Here is a 19,307-nt window from a genome sequence, read left to right as displayed (position 1 = left end):
TGCAGTATTCTCATTTTTCATAATAGTTACTGTAATACTGCCTCTATAAAGTACTGCCAGCAGATTAAAGGAAGACAAACATTCCTCCCTGCTCAGCACTGGTGAGGCCACACCTGGAATGCTGTATTCCCTTCTGGGCTGCCCAGTACAAGAGAGACGTGGATCTACTGGAGAGAGCCCAGCAAAGGGCCCCAAGGATGATGAAAGGACTGGAGCATCTCACCTGTGAGGAAAGGTTGAGAGTGTTGGGACTGCTCAGCCTGCAGAAGAGAAAGCTCAGGGAGATAAAGTCAATGTCTATAAATATCTAATGGGAGGGTACGGAGAGGACAGCACCAGTGGTGTTCAGTGACAAGACCGGAGGTAACAGGCTCAAACTGAAACACAGTTTCCTTAACAGGAAGTAAAGGAAGTTATACTGAACATCAGGATTATTTATTTATTTATTTATTTATTTATTTATTTATTTATTTACAACTAGGATGATGGAGCACCAGAGGGTATTGCCTGTCTCTACGTATTCAGCTTGAATAACAAATTTTAACGAGTGTGTTCTTTGAAATTCAATATGCAATTCCTCTCTCCCAGTATGACAGAACAGTGAGTGACCATCACTTGGATGTTTCAGAAACAGCCCAGAAAAGTAGGGGGGGGAACAATATGTACATGCATTTTCCCAAATGTTTAAATAGGGCAAACAATTTGCTTTGCGTTAATGCTTTTGAAATTAGACTAGTTTTTCAGTTTCAACATTTGTTCAAAGTTTAAAATGCCCCTATTTCCCCCTTCAAATATGAGAACAGTGTGACGGAAGGAAGAGGAAGGGAAAAAAAATCTCAATATTTTTATTAATTACCAAAAGGAAAAAAAGATAAATCCAGGTATTCTTTGCAGGCCCTTTTTATCAAGTAAACCAGTTTCTTTGAATTATCCATGGAACAAAAACAAGGAAACAAGCCTTAGCTTTCTATGCTTTTATGCTCTTTGGGCATTAAGGGTGAATCAAATTATAAATTCCCAGTGGGAGACCAGCAGTTCAGCTAAAACACATGCACCTGCTTAATCTAAGACGATATGCAAGCATAGGGAGGTGGAAATTTAACACACCACCCCAGCAATAGTTTTCTACAATGTGATACTTGTGAGGATAAAGGAAAAATAGATTGGAGCATCACAATTGGAAATCCAAGGCATTAATCATTTTGTTTTACTCAGATTTTTAATGCAAAAGGTACTGAAATGCAAGTTACAGAAGCAGAGAAGGGAAAAATATCTAAGTCAGAGAACAATTATGAAAGCATAATGTTTTTGAAGCTGTAAGAGGCAGTAATTGTCTACAGTGTACAGAGTTGCTGAATGAACTTGTTTCTATCTAAGCTGTTTTGTGGTTTTCCTGAAACATGATAGAGCTAGAGTTATGCTACTTCCAATATGCCTGAGTTGTGTAAAAAAGAGGCTTTCTTCCCCCCTTGCACATATATTGCCATGAAAAATTACTGACGTGTTTTAGAAGCTGATGATTGGCCTGGGTTATTGGTAGTACAGGATATGTAAAATCTGTCAGAATCGCTTTTTTCCTCCTCCTTTTTTATTGTAATTTTTGCAAAAAGGCTAATTACTGCTCGGTGGTACTATGAGTCCAGTAAAGTTCTTATTTGTGTTCTGTTTCATTTACTAAGTGTTGCAATACTGTACATTATTCATGAGCAATATCAATAAATTAATAAAATAGCAATGATGTCACCTTACATAATGCTGTATTATTATAGGCCACTGCAGTGTCAGTGGTAAAACTCTTTTCTTTGAGTGAGTTTTGCTGGATAGCAAGTGTTATCCAGTATAATTTCATAGTATAGTTCTATAATTCTTACCATATTAAGTCTGAGATCAATTGGTTTTATTCTGTGTTCTGTTGAGAATACATTTGTGCCCAATGGCTAAGCTTTAATTTGTGGATCTCTTTTGTAGAGGTATTTTTACTGGACCTGTTTCCTGTTACTGTATATTTTCAGCTCCTCATGGCTATTGTTCATGCCCATTCTTCCCTTCTTTCTTCTTTTGTATACTTAGTTTTCTGATCTATCTTTTTTACTTAGAGCCAACCTTGTGAGGTGCTTGTGCTTTCCAGACTTTCCCACCTCACCAGGTCACTTCCAGCTGAACATGAGCCAGCTGTGCCCAGGTGGTCAAGAAGGCCAATGGCACCCTGGCCTGTATCAGGAGCAGTGTGGCCAGCAGGACCAGAGCAGTGATTGTCCCGCTGTACTCTGCACTGGTGAGGCTGCCCCTCAAATCCTGCGTTCAGTTCTGGGCCCCTCAAGGCAAGAAGGACATGGAGGTGTTGGAGCGTGTCCAGAGAAGGGCAGTGGAGCTGGGGAAGGGTCTGGAGCACAGGTTGTTTGAGGAATGGCTGTGGGAGTTGCTGGGAGAAGAGGAGGCTGAGGGATGCCCTTATTGCTCTCTACAACTACCTGAAAGGAGGCTGTAGCCAGCTGAGAGTTGGTCTCTTCTCCCAATTAACAAGTGATGGGACAAGAGGAAATGGTCCCAGATTGTGCCAGGGGAAGATCAGATTGGAGATTAGAAAAAATTCCTTCATTGAAAGGGCTGCTGAGCATTGGAGCAGGCTGCCCAGGGAAGTCATAATCCCTGGAGGTAATGCAACAATCTGTATGTGTGGTACTGAGGGACAAGGCTTAGTGATGAACTTGGCAGTGCAGGGTAATGGTTGGACTTGATGGTCTTGGTGGTCTTCTCCAACACATGTTTCTATGACTCTGTGATGTAGCTTGGGGTTCCTCAAATCAGCTGGCACTGCAGGTGCACAGCCAGACAGGAATTCCTCTGCTGGGACTTCACATGCCTCACTGTTAGCTCTTGCTATTAGTACCTCAGTATAGTCAACCAAGCTTTATACTATTTAACGGTATAAAGTATATGCCCAATTCTTTTATTATACCTTCCTGTTGTAGTTTTAAATGTTTTATAAAGTTTTAAAACTGCAGGGTATTGTACCCCATGGAACAAAGATTTTGACTTATGCAAATCTGTATATACATTGTGACCTGAATATCCAAAAGAGACACCTCCATAAAAAGATCATCAGTAAAGACAAAAAACAGGGCAGACTGTATCTCTGACTATAAACAAACAAACAAAAAAATCTAGTGAAATTGCAACCAACTGCTGGTATTAAATAATTATCTGTGATTTCATTTGTTTTCATTAGTAAATAAATACACGTTTGCAACTTTGATTCCCCTAACTTAGTCTTTTTACTATGTATTCTATTCCTGAATTTCTATACTAAGAGAATATAAAACTTTTGTAAAAAAATCATGGACAGATTAAGAACCCTTGAGGCATACTAGATAGATTTTATAGGATTGTAGGAAGCTGAAACTGTTGTTGTATGTGAAACTGGCTTAACACCTAAGGACTTAAAAAGGTCCATCTTTGGAAGAGTTAAGGCCGGCTGTGTGGACAGAAATTTTGGAGGGCGAGTGGCTCTGTGGGGGGGGTGGTTTGTGTTTTAAATATGCTATTTGAAAGCCTCCAGAAACTTAGAGTAGCACAGACTGATTCAATGTGCACTGTGAAGGTCTCAGCTGTTGGAAACAGGTCATGCAGAGCAAACTATGGGCAGTATCTATCCAACCTAATAGCTCCTGGAAAGGAAATCGCAGCTGCTGTTTGCTGTAATGCTTTCCTGTGCCTGGAAGGTAAAGAAGGGACTTCTATAGCAATGTCAGGTGTGCCCATTCATGGGTTACTGGAAGTAGTAGAGCAGGTCAGTTTGCCAAGGCCAGGTGTTCATGGAAGGAAGAGTCCCATGGTGAGGGGCATCTTCAGCTGACTTTGAAAAGCAATTACCATGTTTAGCAGTATCCCTCAGACAAGATTTCAGGGTAAAAAAAGAGTGTAGACAAGAATGATGACTTAATTTAGAGTTTTTTAATGTATGGGTTTGGGGATTTTTTTTGATGGTGGCATTTACCCAAGAAAATAAAGATTTTTAAAAACTCCAAAACTCCAGGTAATGACAAAAGTAACTTCCTTACAGGTGCTGTAGCCTCTTCAGTTATGAAAACAGCCTTCAAGTTCCAGATTCTTTGTTCCTTTTTATTCTGAATGACTTTCTGTATTTCCCTTAACTTTGGTAATAAAGAGTGCATACTGGACCTCTATGATAACATGTTTCCAGTGTGGGAAAAGGACTCTTCCTTTTATTTCCTGTGCAGTTTCATACAATGATGGGTGCCTCTGCTTTGTTTGGAGAAGATACTTATGGTACTTCAAAATTTTTTTAAAGGTATGCATTTTTCTATATCTTCTAGATATGGTGGGATTTTTCCTCTTTGTTGTAATTGTGGTATGCCTTTTCTTGTAATGCATTTCATATTGCTTCCTTCACTCCTTGATTCATGTATTTCTTTCTCTTACTGTGTTGTATTTTCTACTTCTCATTTCCCCACACTGCTGTGCTTTCCAGCTTTGGTGCATACAATTCTGTTGTCTTTAGCTGTTTCTTTTTGCCTCCTTCAGATGCACTTTCACTCCTGAGCATTTGCATGGGGGTCTCAGAGACTGTCTCTAAAGTTCAATGGCTGCAAGAAGATAAAAACTTGGCTTTAAGCAAGAAGCCAACCCCATTCTTCCTGAAGTCCAAGAATAATAAACATGATGCCTTGCTTTGCATCCTCTTCCCTTCTGCCATCAGTCACTGCTGGTCTTTGCTGAAACTGAAGCATCCCTTTCTCCTGGTCTCTGTGCATCCTTTGGCATGTAGGAGGTAACTCACTGTAGCCTGGTTGTTACTTTATGTGTGCAACGCAGCTTCATATGCGTAAGAAGTGATGTAATTTGGTCAGACTTGGCAGAGTTGTACAGAGGTTGCCCTCTCTTGTGTTACCACCTCTTCTTTTTCACCATCTTCTTAGCTTGCTCTGACACTTGGAAACTCTGACCATTGCTGCTGCCACCTCTTTGAAATTTTGGGCTGATTTGTTCTGGAATAGAGTAGGCATGGCAAAAGGTGAGCAATTTCTCTTCTCTGTTTCTCTTGCTGCTGACAGCAATGTATAGCACTAACGCTGTGGAATCCAGCAAACTGTTACTCGAAATGGCCAAAAAGAGGAGTGTTTCCCTTTCTTGTCTGCATTGCTACCTGAAAAACATAGTTGCAAGGGAAGTTTAATACAAGAGTAATTTTTTTTTCTCCTAATATATTTTGGGCTTCGAGCTTTTTGTACCACTTTAATGAACCAGATAATAAGCCCTGTATTTTGTAATTACTTATGTTGTGCTCAGTTTGGGTAGTTATAAGCAATACTCCTTAAATTTTATGCCTAAAATAAAGCATGGCCATCAACATGCTTCAGAATGATTTGAAATTTAATCTAGACTTGGTTATGATACACAACGACCTCAAAGCAGAATTACTGAAGGTCGTGCTGAATTCCCTATCACAAGTGCAAAAACTTTCCATTCTATTCTAAAATTTGTTTTTAGAGCTGCGTCGCGTGTATTGTGTCAGGATCACCCTTGCTTTACAAGGGGGGAGGAGTTCTACGTCCTCTCAGCCTTTCTTCAAGTCGAGCCCCGTGCATGAAGGTCAAACGGGACAACGTTGTCCCCTTCATCCGTACAGGTCCGTGCTCCCTTCGCCGTCTCGGCCTGTCGGCACGCTCCCATCACGGCACGACGAACTCTCACACTTGCCGGAGCCGCTCTTGCTTTGAATGGAAGCCCCAAGGGCACCTGCAGCCCAGGTGCAGCCGGGGATGGTCTGGCGCAGGTAGGCGGGCCGGAGGCTGGCACGGCGGGAGGAGCAGCTCCGCGGCTCTGCCGTGGCCACCCACGCGTCATCCCCATCCCGGGGCCCCGGGCGCGTCCCCCTCCGGCCGCCCGGACTCTCTCCGCTGCCGCCACCTTCAACGCGGCACAGGGGCTGGAGTCCGCATGGCTCCATAAACACGGGTGTGCTCAAAGGGGCGGCGGGGCCGGGCCGGGCGCCGCCGCAGTAGGACGCGCTGGCGGCATTGGACCGCCCTTCTTCCCTCCTCCTCCCCTCCCTCCCTCCCTCCCTCCCGCCGCCGGCAGGGGAGGCCGGGCCGGCCGGGCCCACGTGCGCGGCGCCCGGGAACCGGAGGAGCGGCGCTGCCATGTGTTTCCGCGGGCGAGCCGCCGGCCGTGGCACCGCCTGAGCGCCCCCCGCCCGCGATGCTGCGGGGCGCCGCGGGGCTCTGCGCGACGCGGCCGCCCCCCGTCCCCTCGCCGCCTCCTCCTCCATGAGCGCCTCGGCGGCCCCCGTCAGGCTCATGCCCGGCGGGCACACGGAGCAGGCGGCCGCTTGCGCCCCAGCCGCGGGCTCGGCGCCCGACCGGGGCAGCCCCGCCGCCGCTGTGCCCGCCGGCCCCGCCGCCGCCCCGCCGCGTCCCGCCGCCGCCCCCGCGGGCACCCCGGTGGTGCGGGGGGCCGCTCCCGGCGTCCCGCGGCCGGTGGCGCCCAAGGGGCCGCCCGCGGCCACCCTCCAGTTGCCGGCCAACTTGCAGCTGCCCCCAGGTGAGTGAATGATCCCTCCCGGGCTGCCCCAGCTGCGGGCGCGTCCCGTGTCGCGACTTAACCGGCGTGTCGCCGTCGTCGCTGCCGAGGGGCCGGTGGGCAGGACGGAGCCCGGCGCGCTGCCCTTGCTGCTGGAGACGAGCCGTGGTAAAGGACGGGCAGGGTGGCGGGGTGGCAGTGATGTAGCGGGCCAGTGATGTAGTGTCTGTTTCGGGCTGCTTGTCTGCCCCAAACTTCTGGGAACCGGAGTGTGCGTCTGCCGTGGGGGGCATGGGCATGGGCAGTGTGTCTGGGCTCAGTCGGGTAGCTGCGCCGGGGATGCTTACAGCCTGTCTGCAGGATGGATCTGGAAGTCTCTGGATAAAGGCAACTTACTTTGCTGGATAGCACGAAGAGCAGGAGAAGTAACCAAAAACTCAGCGGCCAAGTTACCCTTACGCGTGACTTGGGAAAGACTGCTCGAGGCTTTAGTGGAACTTGGCTGAAGGAGCATCCAGGGGAGGGGATGTGAGCGTGGGTTGGCGACTGCAGAGCGGCTCCGTACCTTACCGAGCGGGTCCGGCTGCCCGCACTCGCCTCCGACCCCCGCGGGAATTCTTGTCACCGGCACAACCAGGCCGATGCGACTGTTCGTGGAACAAAATACTGTCATGCCTAAGGAGGACAGAGTTGAAAGTTCGTTACGTGTTGCTCCTTGAAACCCTTTTTTCTATAAACCCTCTGTGGGAAACGGAAGAGTTTGGAGGGATGCCGCCCTTGCAGATGTGCTTCCTATAGCAGCAGTGAAAATATTAACGTAGGAGTTGCGCAGTGCTGATACAGACATCTTAATACTTTGGATAGCAACAGAGGATTGCCAGGGCTTCTACCTGCACTTTCTCTTAAGAGGGAGAAGGTGCCGTTGGTCCTGATCTCCTTTCTCCCCGTTGGGCTGTATTTAAGTGCTTTAAAAAAAAAAAGAAAAAAAGAAGTTACTTTGCTTCCACTGGTTTTGGTCTCGCTCTGTTCAGACCCTAAGATATGTAATGACTTCATTGCTATTTGATGCTATAATTATTTCCTGCCAGGACAGTTCTGTTGTTGGAGCATCTGTTGCAATTACTTTCAGGTTGGATATTGCTGAAAAGGATGACTGGCTTTACAGTAATTCCTGTGCTGGTAGTGCATATTTGCTTTTTTTTTTTTTTCTTTCCTCTTTTTTTTTTTTAATCCTAATGTCTTTATCAAAGACATGCACCTCCCAAGGAGATATATAATGCTAATTAAAGAAAAAGTCTTTAGTCAGTCAGTTTCGCTGTAGATTTCCCAGCACTCATGATGCTGTAATGTCTGGGTAGTCAGCAGTCAAGGATGAGTTTAAATCCTTGCCAACTTTCCTCTGAAATGAACCATGAAGGAAATACATTAACTTGTAGAGGGGCTTCCCAGGTATTCAGGTTTTGTATCTAATACTTTTGCTTTCTGGAACGTAGTGACATTCAGTTCAACCTCTTTCTGTGAAGGTGGATGATCATGTGAGTTTCCTGTGGTTTGGGAACTACAAGTTAGCAAAACTTACAGGTTTTTTGTAGTGGCTTAGGTTTGATTGCATCCAGGTATACTGTTGAATGTCATCTTACTTGTATCATGGTAGGAAGCAGATGTCACAAAAGTAGTATTACCGCTCAGTTGCATCAGCTTGTTTTCCTTGCTCCTGGGACAATGCAGTCTTTGTATCAGAAGTTCAGAGGTGCTGGTACTCTGCAGCATTGTAAATAAAAATAACTGTATGGACTTCAGTGCTTCAGAAAAAACTAGACATTGTCAGATTTTAAATGGATCAATGTTTCAGGGGAACTTGTCTATCTATTTGTTGCAAGGTTATATAAAAAATGCATTCAAAAACTGAATCCACCTCTGTCTTCGAGGTGGATTCAGTTTTTAATTAATAATAAAAAATGCAAGATGGATAGCATTAAAACTACAAGTGTTAGCGGCATTAAGAAAAAGAAGTGGAATAAACCACCAGATTCCCAGGCTTGAAAAGTTTTTTATTTCAAATAAACTGCCAAATCCAGCCATACAGGATAATGTACAGAAGGGAGGATGCACTTAGGTTTAAAATCATGGCATTCATCTTTTGTGGCACCTGTTAAGAAAAAAACAGAAAACATCCTTCCCTTGAGTTTCACAGGGAAGTATTTGGGGTGGCTTGTTCTGAGGAAGGCTGGACAGCACTGCCCTTGCTGGTCATGCTCAGTTTCTGATGAACTGCTTGTGGCTCAGAGTGGGCATTGCTTCCACAGCCCTGCAGTCTGGGGAAGGAAGGACACCAGTGGAACTTCTCTGTGACCTGGAGGGCAGTGGAGGTTCATGGAAATCCCGGATTTACACTGCTCTTTCTCTCTACCTCCCCCTTCCTCTTGCTCAGAATAAAGCCAGGAGTTGGGAAAAGCAGCTAATGACTCCCTCCTCATGTCCCTGAGCACCGATTGCCTATCTGCCAAGTGCCTCTTTTTGTCTGATTGCCCAGGAAAGACCTTTACAAGTTCTCTTGGTCTGGAAGGACTCAGGCTTGCTCATGTAAAACAAGGGTTTTTCATCGTCTCCCTATGATTTCCTCTACAAAGTGCTGGTTTTCAGCAGAGCAGTGCTGCAGATACCCAGGGCCATCCTCCTGCTCCAGTCCATCCCTGGCTGACCACCACTGCAGGCTTTAGCAGGGGGACTCCAGCTGGTCTGACTTCAGGGATGGCTTTGGTCTTCTTATCCTGCATATCATCAGCTCTTAGACTCAGTGGTTGGGCTATGTCCTCCCAAATGAAGGGAATTTGGTCTGCCACAGGGACCTTTCCTCAGTTGCCCTCTTTGCTGACAAGAGCAACAAGGCTAGCAGCATTTCAGAAGGCTTTGCACGTAGCAAAGCAGAGCAGCGTGGTGAGCACAGTGCTGCCTCAGTCCTGAGCTCCATGTGGCCTGTGCTGATGCCTACAAACCTGCAAAAGTCTCATGTCATGGACCATCTGCTTAACAAGAAATTGTGTCCTTGGTTAACCTGAGCTTAATGGGGGGGAGAAATGGATGGGATGTGCTATTAGACAGCAGGAAATGATTGGGAAGGGGAAGGAGAGACAAGGGCCGTGACAAATGTCTGTTGTTCACCTTCGTGTCTTTTGGGCCCCACACTGCTTTGGAGAAGTGGAGGATAGAAAAAGAGCATAAAAACAAGAAGAATGTTGTTTCTTGGTTTTGGTTATTTTTCTTGAACTTAGTTTTTTGTCACTTCTCTGTCTGTACTTTTAGTCTATCCCTGGCCCTGGAATGCTCATTACAGGCAGGTGTTGAAAGGACAATTAGTAGATAAATCTGCTTCTCTGCTGATGGGGTGGAAAAGGACAGAGCTGAAACAGATGCTAGTATCCTCCATTGTTACCTTCAATTTGCTTAGAGCAGGAAAATTCTTTGAAAACCTCACCTCATGCCACACAGGGCTGTGGCAGCAGCTGCCATCACTCTCCGCTGTAGCGCTGGATGCCTCTGGTGTGTGTATTTCTGTTTTATGCTTTCCATTACTTCTAACACCAGTGGGGCTGAGCAAGCATGGTGTCAGCAAAGAAAAGGTGTCCTGAGTGTGCTGTAATTTCACTAGCAGTGTGGTGCAAGGCATGGTCTCCGTGTAAGGTTTCCTGACTTAGAGAGGAACAGCAGCAAGTTCAGCTTCTTGGTTTCTGTTTGCAGCTCGGTTGTCTCTGCTTGGATGTTTTGCCTCATCTGTGGCAGGTTTTCCACTGCCTGCAGCTTATCTAGGCTGATAGTGGGTAACTTCAGAAAGCACTGCCACTGTTGTGTCAGGTGGCTGGGCTGTGTGGCGTGGAGCAGGCAGGCAGCATGTGGACTCCTGTGGGTGGGAAGGAGAGACCTGGCGTGGGTATTCCAAAACAGAATTGGGGGGGTATGGAGCCTGGTCTTGTTGAGTTTCTCTTAATTGTCTGTAGAACATAAGGTAGGTAACCTGGAGAGGTAAGGGCTGATAAATATTGGGATGCTGCTGCCTTCTGCTTTCTCCCTTGTTCTGTTCTAGTTGTTGTTTTTCAGTGGTAAAACCATGAGGAATTCAATGATATGAATATTTGGTGATATTTGTATCTGATCCATTGCTTTAGAATAGGAGGAAATGCTGATTTTAAAACACTTCTTAATTTATATTATGTTTGAGTAGGAGTAGGCTAGCTAAAGATTTCTTGTTTCAACAGGCAGAAAACTGTCAAAATTCCTTTAAAGTATGCAGTTTCTGGATGTTGGTAATCCCATAAAGTCTGAGCATAGTACTCATGCTTAGACCAGTAGGGGCTAAATAATCGGTGCTTGTAACTTTTTGTATCCCAATAACATCCTCTGTTTAGCAGGCTTCTGGGGATGGATTCTCTGCAAACTTCTCTCTTGACATTAGGTGATGCTGATCAACTCTTTTTTTTCCTGAGGAAGGGTGAACAAAGCTTTGGTGGGCTTGAAGAACTAAGTCAAACTTAGATAATAGCGAGGAAATGTGTTGTGCTGTAACTAGTTGAAATTTCAACTGCGCTGTAGGACTTGATTTTGCTTTCAGGACTGAGTATGTCTAGCAAAATAATGCCTTCATATGATTAAATGCACAGCCATGTGGGAATTAAGATTTAAATCTTGGCAGAAGATGCAAAGCTGATGTCTAGATTTATGGTTTTCCAACACACTGAAAAAAAAAGATGCATCCTGAATACTGAAGCATGGAAATATGATGCTCAGTAAAATTAATGTTAGATGCTGTTCAGATTTTACCGTTGATTGGAGTGTATTGCAAAGAATTACAGCTACAGTTTGGTGAACAGTAAACTTTTTTTAATCTTTAAGAGAGAGAGAATGTGAGCATGACTTGTGTTGCCTCTGCAGGATTTAAAGGACCTTTCAGCTTGTAGCAGTAAAAATAGCATCACTCACACAGGTGACATGGAGGAAATACACACAGCTGGAGGAAATACTAATTATGTTTCAGTATTCTTTTTCCCAAATATGGTGATAAAATCTAGGTAAGCTCATGTGTTGTTATTTTGAGCAGTAACCATACCAGGTTTTTAAAGTCATTTTAGAGAACCAGGTATTTGTTATGCCACTTGACTGGAGTCTGTGTTGAGCCTAGTGGGTAGGATTGTATTTACAGATATATGTGTATGCATGTTTTGGTGTAAATTGCAACACTTTTGATTACTATCAAAGACGAATAATTAGTACTGCCTTAACCATTTCGACAAAAGCAAAATGCAAATACTTTTTTGATAATTCTCTTGGCATTTTCTGAAAATTGATTATGTCAGAAGAAAACCAGGTATAATTTGCAAAATGGAAAAAAATCACCATAGATGTTTTTAAGTGTCTTACTATTCAGATTGTCAGGATTAAGGTCTGCTCTGCCATCTGGATCACCTTTAGAACAAAGTCCACTAACAGATCTTTTCCACCGGTGTCTTGAGGAAATAAGCTCTGATTGCAACTGAAGTGGGGTGAAAATGGCAATAGATGGAAGATCCTTGTTGCTAATGAAGAAATCTAGATCTGCTAAGGCTGGAGGACTGGTGAAGCTCAGTGATCTTACTGTGCTTTAAGAAAAGTCCAATGATATGGTAACACTTAATTTTCACAGCTCATGTTTGCAGGCTTCTTCCAGAGCACACTTCCAGTTTGGTGGAGGCAGAGGAGATGCTTTCATTAGTACTGGCTGCTCCTAGGAGTCACCTGGGAAATCAGAGTTCCTTGGGGGGATGTCCAGGCTAGAATAACAACTGGGTGAAGCAGCATGCCCTGGTTGGCAGAGCACCTGAAGGCTTTCCCTGGCAGCTTGCCCGGTGGCAGTTGCCCCCTGTTCCCAGTGGAGCCCTGGAAGCCAGGTCCAGCTGACTGCTGGGGGGTGCATTAGCAGGCAGGCTCAGTGGGGCAGCCAGTGTTCTCTGTTGAAGGGGGTTAGTGCACTCAGAACACCTTTATACGTAGCTGCCGTACTAGGCACTTGACAAATATCACACAGTTCTGGTGACAGTTTCCACAATATCTGTGTAGACAGAAATTAATGCTTCCCATGAAGGTTTTGCTGTCTTCTGCATAATTTTTGTTTGCTCCATCACACTTAGAGCAAGGTGGTGATCAGTGTTAAAATTCAGTGTTGATCCCTTGTTTGCAAGTGAAAAAACATCCAGCACTTTCAGAAGTGGAATTCAACTTTCTTCTGGTCCCCAAGTGAGCAATGAGGAAACAAACGTCGCATTGTAAAATTAATCTGAACTAACTGATTTGATTCCTTTCTTACTTAAAGGAGACAGAGATTTAAAGGGGACTGATCTTGTCCTTTGTTAAAGCACCTCCAAAACACCAGTGATGTTTTCAACAACTCTTGGTTTAAAGTTAAGATTTGTGGTTCAACATTTCAGCTTCAGATTTCTCTGTAACAGCCAAATGGCTGTTCCAGAAATGGTAAGTGCAGGGTGTTGGCACACCTTCTGGTCCTTAGAAAGCTGTCTGCTGTGTATATATGGCTGCAGTGTGCCAAACATATAACTCGCTGTTTAAAGAATTTCACTACAGTGAGTACTAGGAGTACACAAGAGAATGTGGTGTAGAAACTCAATGCTTCTTTCAGTGCCATAGGAATTGTCTTGAGAGTAAGGAAGTGTCACTTTGCTCCTTTGAGGTACTATTTCACTGCCATCTGCTGAGTCCCCAGCAAATATTTGAAGCTCCTGTATGAGGTAATTTCGGTCCCAGAGAATGCTCAAGTCAGATCATCTGACTGTAGACAGTCCTAGAACTGTCTGATTACTCAGATAGGAAAGGAACCAAGCCTCGAGGTGCAAAGTTGCAAACCACAAAGATATGATGGGGAAATGCTGATGGGAAGTGATCCCAGTTGCTGAAAGGCATGGCCCAAGGACAAGAGCTGGATGCTATCACAGTATCCAATAAAGCTCTGCCTTGTGGTGCACAGTGTTGGCTGGGAATCCCTGATGCCTACACACAATAAAAATAACACCTCTTGGGATTCAAGTGTAATAAATACACTCTGAATCCAAACAGAAATGGTGTTGCCATCTTGTAACTATGCCCAGAAAACCTATTGTTGTTTGTTTGTTGTTGGTTGTACAGTTACACTTTTCCTTGAGAGCTCTACTGTAAAATTATGTGGATATAAATGTGTTCTCAGGAAAGAAACTCAGCTGTATGTGCTGTCGAGGAGAACTTTTTTAACACTGAAATGTGGGCCTGTATTCTGTGAAAAGGCATCCAAAAATGTGACAACTAAGGGGGCCCAGTTGCTAGACTGTTAAACAGATATCCATGTGGGCATCAAAATACATTGATGAGCAGCTAGTCTTCAACAGCTTGGATAAGACTTGCTGGTTGAGCAGTGTGTGAAACTTGGCTTCAGATTTTTGCAGTTTTAGCACTTTGTGTCTAGTTCCTGGAGAAAGGGAGGGAGAGGGGACTTTGCACTCTTGAGAAAGATGTGTGGAGTCCATTATTCCAGACTGTTTCAAACAATAGGATACCAGAGTCTGCTCCATCCTGCCTAGGAAAGATAGCATCATCCCTTTCCTGGTTTTCTATGCTTGGAAAGCCTGTGTCTGCCTGCACTGGCTATCTCAGGAGTTGGTGCCTGCTGTTAGCACAGAAAGATGCTTGGCCAGAGAAAGGTTGGAGTTATTGGAGGCAGCAGCCTTTGCTGGGAGTGCAAACCCCTTGAGCTGTTAGGGTGTACATGGTGGTTGTTTAAAATACTGCTCACAGCAACCCAGACAGTCTGGGGAACGTTAATGCTGGTGGAACTGTGCTGTCAGCTGGCCAGTGGTGTCTGCAGGGAAAGCTGGTCACTGGCTTGGAAAGGTGAGATGTCAAACATCAGCCTTGAAAGTTGTATTCCAGATTCTACATGAATCTGCAGTGCCATTTGTGCAGCTGGCAAAGATGCCACCAACATCTTTAAAGAACTTAGAGGTATAGCATTCTGTATAGACTGTGTTCTGTTGTAGCATGAAAGAATATGGGGATTGTGCCCTTTGAATTTTTCTCCTGACATAGAAATTAATTGTTTCCATATCCATAGGTGAAACAAGGTGTCTTTCATTGAGATTCAAAATCTGACATTTCATTGTTACTCTGCAATATCTACATGCTAGTCACTGGTCCTGAGCCATTGCTATGAAGACCCATTAGTTTAGAAGCTTCCCTGGAACAAAGGAAAAGAGCACAGAGGGTGATTTCTGAGATGTAATTATTTAGTTTGTGAAGCAAAATGTGAATGGAATTTATTGGTTGAGGGCCTGGATGTGTGGTGAGTGATTCTGGTTGCTGCAATAGCAGTGTTTGATTGTGGATTGAACATTGCTGAATTCTTACAGCAGCTAGAATCGACTTCCAAAGGTTGGTATGAATTGCTGTATGGAGTAAAATGTTTTGTGGCTGTAGTGTAGATGCTGAACAATTTATCTTGACCCCACAGAGGGTAGATGAGCCCTCTGCCCTGCTAATCTGGGAAACATGAGAACAATCGCAGGTGCTTTTCCCAAGAAAAGCCTAAACCAGGCAATCTTTGACTTCACAAAAGATCTGTTGTCTGAAGTCAACAGCATTTAAAAATACAAGTTAGAGTTCATTATTAAGGGCCTGTGATGAGGTAACCTGGTATAGCCTGTAGATCATTATTGTAGCTTCGTTCCTAAAACAGTGAAAATCACAGGTAGATGTTGCCTCCAAATTGGGCTGTTGTCCTTGTTTCTTCATCTCCACTACAGAAATTTGCAGTAGATATCTAGGAAAACTCAAGTACTGAGTGAGTTCATAGGGAATAAGTAGCCCTCCTGCAGGCACTCCAGACCATACTTCCATCTGAAAACATTACAGCCCCTTCATATTAGAAGGATTATGTCAATCATGTAGAAGTTATGTTACTGTCTTTCCCAGTATTTTATTTACACTTTGTGCCTCTTTAGCACTCTTTTTCGGCTAACACACTGACAAAATGCACCTTGGTACAATCACTGCCAGAACAGTCTACATCTCTAATAGTGCCCTCTTTTGGTCTGTCTTATTCACTCCTGTAATGTATTTTTTAAAACTTTTAGCTGACCTAGTCTGTGGGGCTCAGTAAATGGGATTGAAGAGGAAAAAACAGGCTTTTATTTCCTAAGGGATGTCTTTATAGAGAAAAGATGTATGCAAACCTGTTGCATGGATTAGTAGTGTTTGCTAAGTTATTTTCCAACTTTTGAATGATCCTAAATAGTCAAAGAAACTTAAAACCAATATTCCTTTCTAATTGCCACTTAGTTTCCTATTAAAACATCCCCTTTCAAGCTTGGTTTTAGCTTGAAATAACTTCCTTAAAAGCTATTGTTTTGTTTTGAGTGCTCAGTGAAAGAATGGGATTTGTTTAGGAACAGAGAGCTCTGACACATTACTGTTGTTTTAAAACATTTTTGTTGTTTTGTTCCTGATTTGAGACCTGGAAGTCCCCATTTAGCCTTGTTTTTATAATTGGGTTTAAGTGTACTTTACTAAGATTGGCAGCATACCTGATGGAGGCACTCCTTGTTTTGAAATAAGCTAAATTTACCCTTCTTTGAATGCAGCTTTTGTGGCTTATGTTCTCTTAAATGAGCTTGGTCTCATGCGGTCGGTTCTCGCTTGTATTTTATTTTAGGAGCAAAAGACTTCTCTTCATTTCCTCACGTTATTCCCTAAGCAGCAGTTCCCAAGAGCTGTTTGCTTGAGCGGTTGGGTTGGAAACCTTGTAATCAAAGTGGTGGCTTAATGTGACAACTTCAGCTTCACCTGTAGTAACAGCATAAGGTGTATCTCCACCGGAGCTCCAATGCCAGCTGGTTCATCTCAGGAAATTCCTGGGGGAAGTTCCCCATCAGAAATGTCTCAGGCTTGTCTTGCGTGGTGGAAGTTGCCCTTACGGTGGGATGCTTTCAGCATGCATTGGTGCTCAGTGCTGCTGGATGAAGCCCAGAGCTTCAGTTGGCAGCAGTGGTTTGTGTTAACAGCATTGTGGTTTCCTCAGCACTATTCCCTGAAATACAGTGAAGCCCGTGCAGGTGGCATTACATACACTGGCATAAACAGATCTCTGCTGTTATCCCACAGCTTCTTGCTCATGTCTCCAGTGAGGTTTTGGTGCTTTCTAATTAAAATGCAGAGGTATCTGGAAGCTGCTAGCCTGTGTTTCTTGGTTCCTGGGTTGGGTGCTGAACCAAGTTCAGGATAAGCTGGGTTTCCTTCACCAAGGGTGTTGGGGCAGGGAAAATTTGTAGCAGAGGGATCTCAGGTCTGTGGAAGGAAATGAAGTGAAATTTCATTAGAAGGTCTCTGATTTTCCATTGCTCACAGTGCTGGCATGTCTCAGTAGAGGCTGATCTGGGTGGTGGCTGCCAGAGCTTTGCAGGACTGTTGCCAGGCTCTCCTGACCAAAGCAGGGTACCTGCAGCCCTGGTTCCAGGAGAAGGCAGGGCACTGCCTGTAGATCTCAATGAGACTTCTTCAAGGTAAGAAGGTATAGTGTGGCTCCTTCTGTGTAGCTTTGGGGGAAACTGGGTTGGGTTTTGGTTGTCAGGTACTTCCCCTCGAGCTGCCTTCACAGGGTTACAGCTGAAGAAAGGTGTGCAGAGAACAAATGGCTGAAACAGCTGATTGTGTTTTAACTGCCTTTTCAGCCAGCGTAGGAAAACCGAATAACTTTCCAAAGTATGTTTTTGGCAGGACAGGCAGAATATCTAAGGACTGAAGTCTCAATTCATTGCAAAAAGGGTTTTGTTTTTTTTTTTAAATCTGTAGGAGACACTTGAGTCCTCCAGTGAAGCATGTAAGAATAATCCCTGATGGTCACTGGTCACTTTGATTTGAAAATAGGAACAGCTTTGTAGCCCCAAAGGCATTGTGCCTTGCTTGTCCTATCAAAGTGCATGAATAATGAGGAAGTCATTCCCATTCTCTGAAACAAGTCCAGTAAAACTATCAAACAATGTTCTCTGAAGTACAGCCCAAAAGAGGGCTTCTCTAGTGTTATGAGGATGCTTCATCACTCTTCATTTACTACCATTGATGCTGATAATTTGCTCCATTTGCAAATACCTTTTCTGTTCTTAAATGCAGTGCTGAGAGATGTTAGATGAAACTTCATGCTTCAGCTGTTCAGAGATCCTGTGTTGTTTCGTGTGTTCTCTCTTTCTTCCCCCCATTTTCTTGTGGAGTTGCAGACACTGCAAGACATGATGTGTTTTCACATTTATTTTGTTAGTATTTGCTTTCTACTGAATGTGAAAGCAGCTCTTGGTAAGAAGTACTATCTTTCCCCCCCTGCCAAGTGAAGAATGTGGATCCTTGCGCTTACCTTCCTTTCTGATAGTAGCGTCCTGGTAGCTGCACGAGTCTGTTTACGTGACCTTTCTGTTGAGAGCCTCAAGGTTACCATCACCTGCTGTTCCCTCATTTCACACTCGTGCAGCTGTATAAAGTGTGTGAGACTTCAGGCATTGGTTTTAAGAGCCATGGAACCTCTTCTCTGGGCATGAGAGACCTCCTGTGCCGCCCCTTGGAGTCTGTGCTATTGGCTGTAGTACGGGGTTATTGCTTTTGTTTCCAGGCGGAAGGGGAGTATCAAAGTTGTGAAAAACTGTAATTAAATTGTGGCAACGAGAGGTAAAAAATAAGTGCTGTTCTCAACAGCTTTCAAAGTGTTCCAGGCAGTTCACGTGTCAGTTTACTGTCCCTTTGTGACATTAGGTTGTAACTGCCCAGAACTGTCTCTCGTGCTTGGACAAGATGTGGTTCTTCAGTGTGTGGAACTGTAGCTCTAACAGCTGTTTCAGATTTGCCTTCAGCTTTATCTGTACGTCAGGCATCAACAGCATTAAGACTGCAGAAGCAGTATTTAGTAGATTACCATAATACTGGTTTGGAGTTATCATTTTGCCAGTGTCATGAAGAGCTGCTGCCATGAAAGGTTACCATGTTTTATTAAAAATTCTGCCAAATGGAACAAAGATAGAGAAATGATTGTTACTCTAACTTATATTCAAGTAACAGGCATTATCATAGTTGAATGTTCCAGTCAAGGTTATGACCACTGGACTGGCCTTAAGTAGCTTCCTCTGTGGATGCTTTCACTGAGTTATTTTGATTCAGTATGGATGTCCTTATGTTGCCTAATCCTGTTGCTAGGGCTGGAAAGTTGCTTTATGTTTTGGGTTACATCCTTTTTGGAATCACTGCTATCCTGCTCAAATGTTACCTTTTCTTTTTTGGACATGTTAATGAATTTAAATATAAACTGATTCTATTTGTATAAACTTTCTAGCTCTGGCTCTTGTGGTAATTTCCTGTCAAGCAAGTGGATTGTGCTGGAAACTCACGCCATTCAAGTGACTGGAGGATGGGATACTTTTCCAGCAGGGTCTCCATCTCTCTTGAATGCTAACTGAAAATGCAGAACAGAGTGCAAAACCACTCCCTGCCCTGTAATCAAGTTGACTGGTATCAATATGGTTTCTCAAATGCAGAAGTAGAAAATGCGCTTCTGATAATTTGACTTAACAGACAATGTAATGAGTAGTGACAAAATATCCAAGTACATGAAAACTAACTCTTAAAGCATTCCAAACCTCTAAAGGAATGAAATTATAAGTTTATATGTGCCTTCTCAAAGTAGTAGAGCTGTCAGTGATGTTTTAAACCAGGCTTAT

General features: G+C 44.1%; 1 protein-coding gene across 1 annotated transcript in view; it reads left to right on the top strand.

Moving 5' to 3' along the window:
• Positions 1-6,290: 6,290 nt before the first annotated feature.
• TAF4B (TATA-box binding protein associated factor 4b) overlaps positions 6,291-19,307 on the top strand; it is a gene marked incomplete at both ends in the record, with an annotated part of 69,100 nt that continues 56,083 nt past the window's right edge. Inside the window, one exon of the mRNA XM_084226811.1 lies at positions 6,291-6,564. Coding sequence (XP_084082937.1) covers positions 6,291-6,564 — 274 coding nt within the window. The remainder of the gene's footprint in view (positions 6,565-19,307) is intronic.

Source organism: Fringilla coelebs (genome assembly GCF_963513975.1).
Source record: "Fringilla coelebs genome assembly, chromosome: 1".
Taxonomy (NCBI): Eukaryota; Metazoa; Chordata; class Aves; order Passeriformes; family Fringillidae; genus Fringilla; species Fringilla coelebs.
This window is presented reverse-complemented; position numbering and strand designations above follow the sequence as displayed.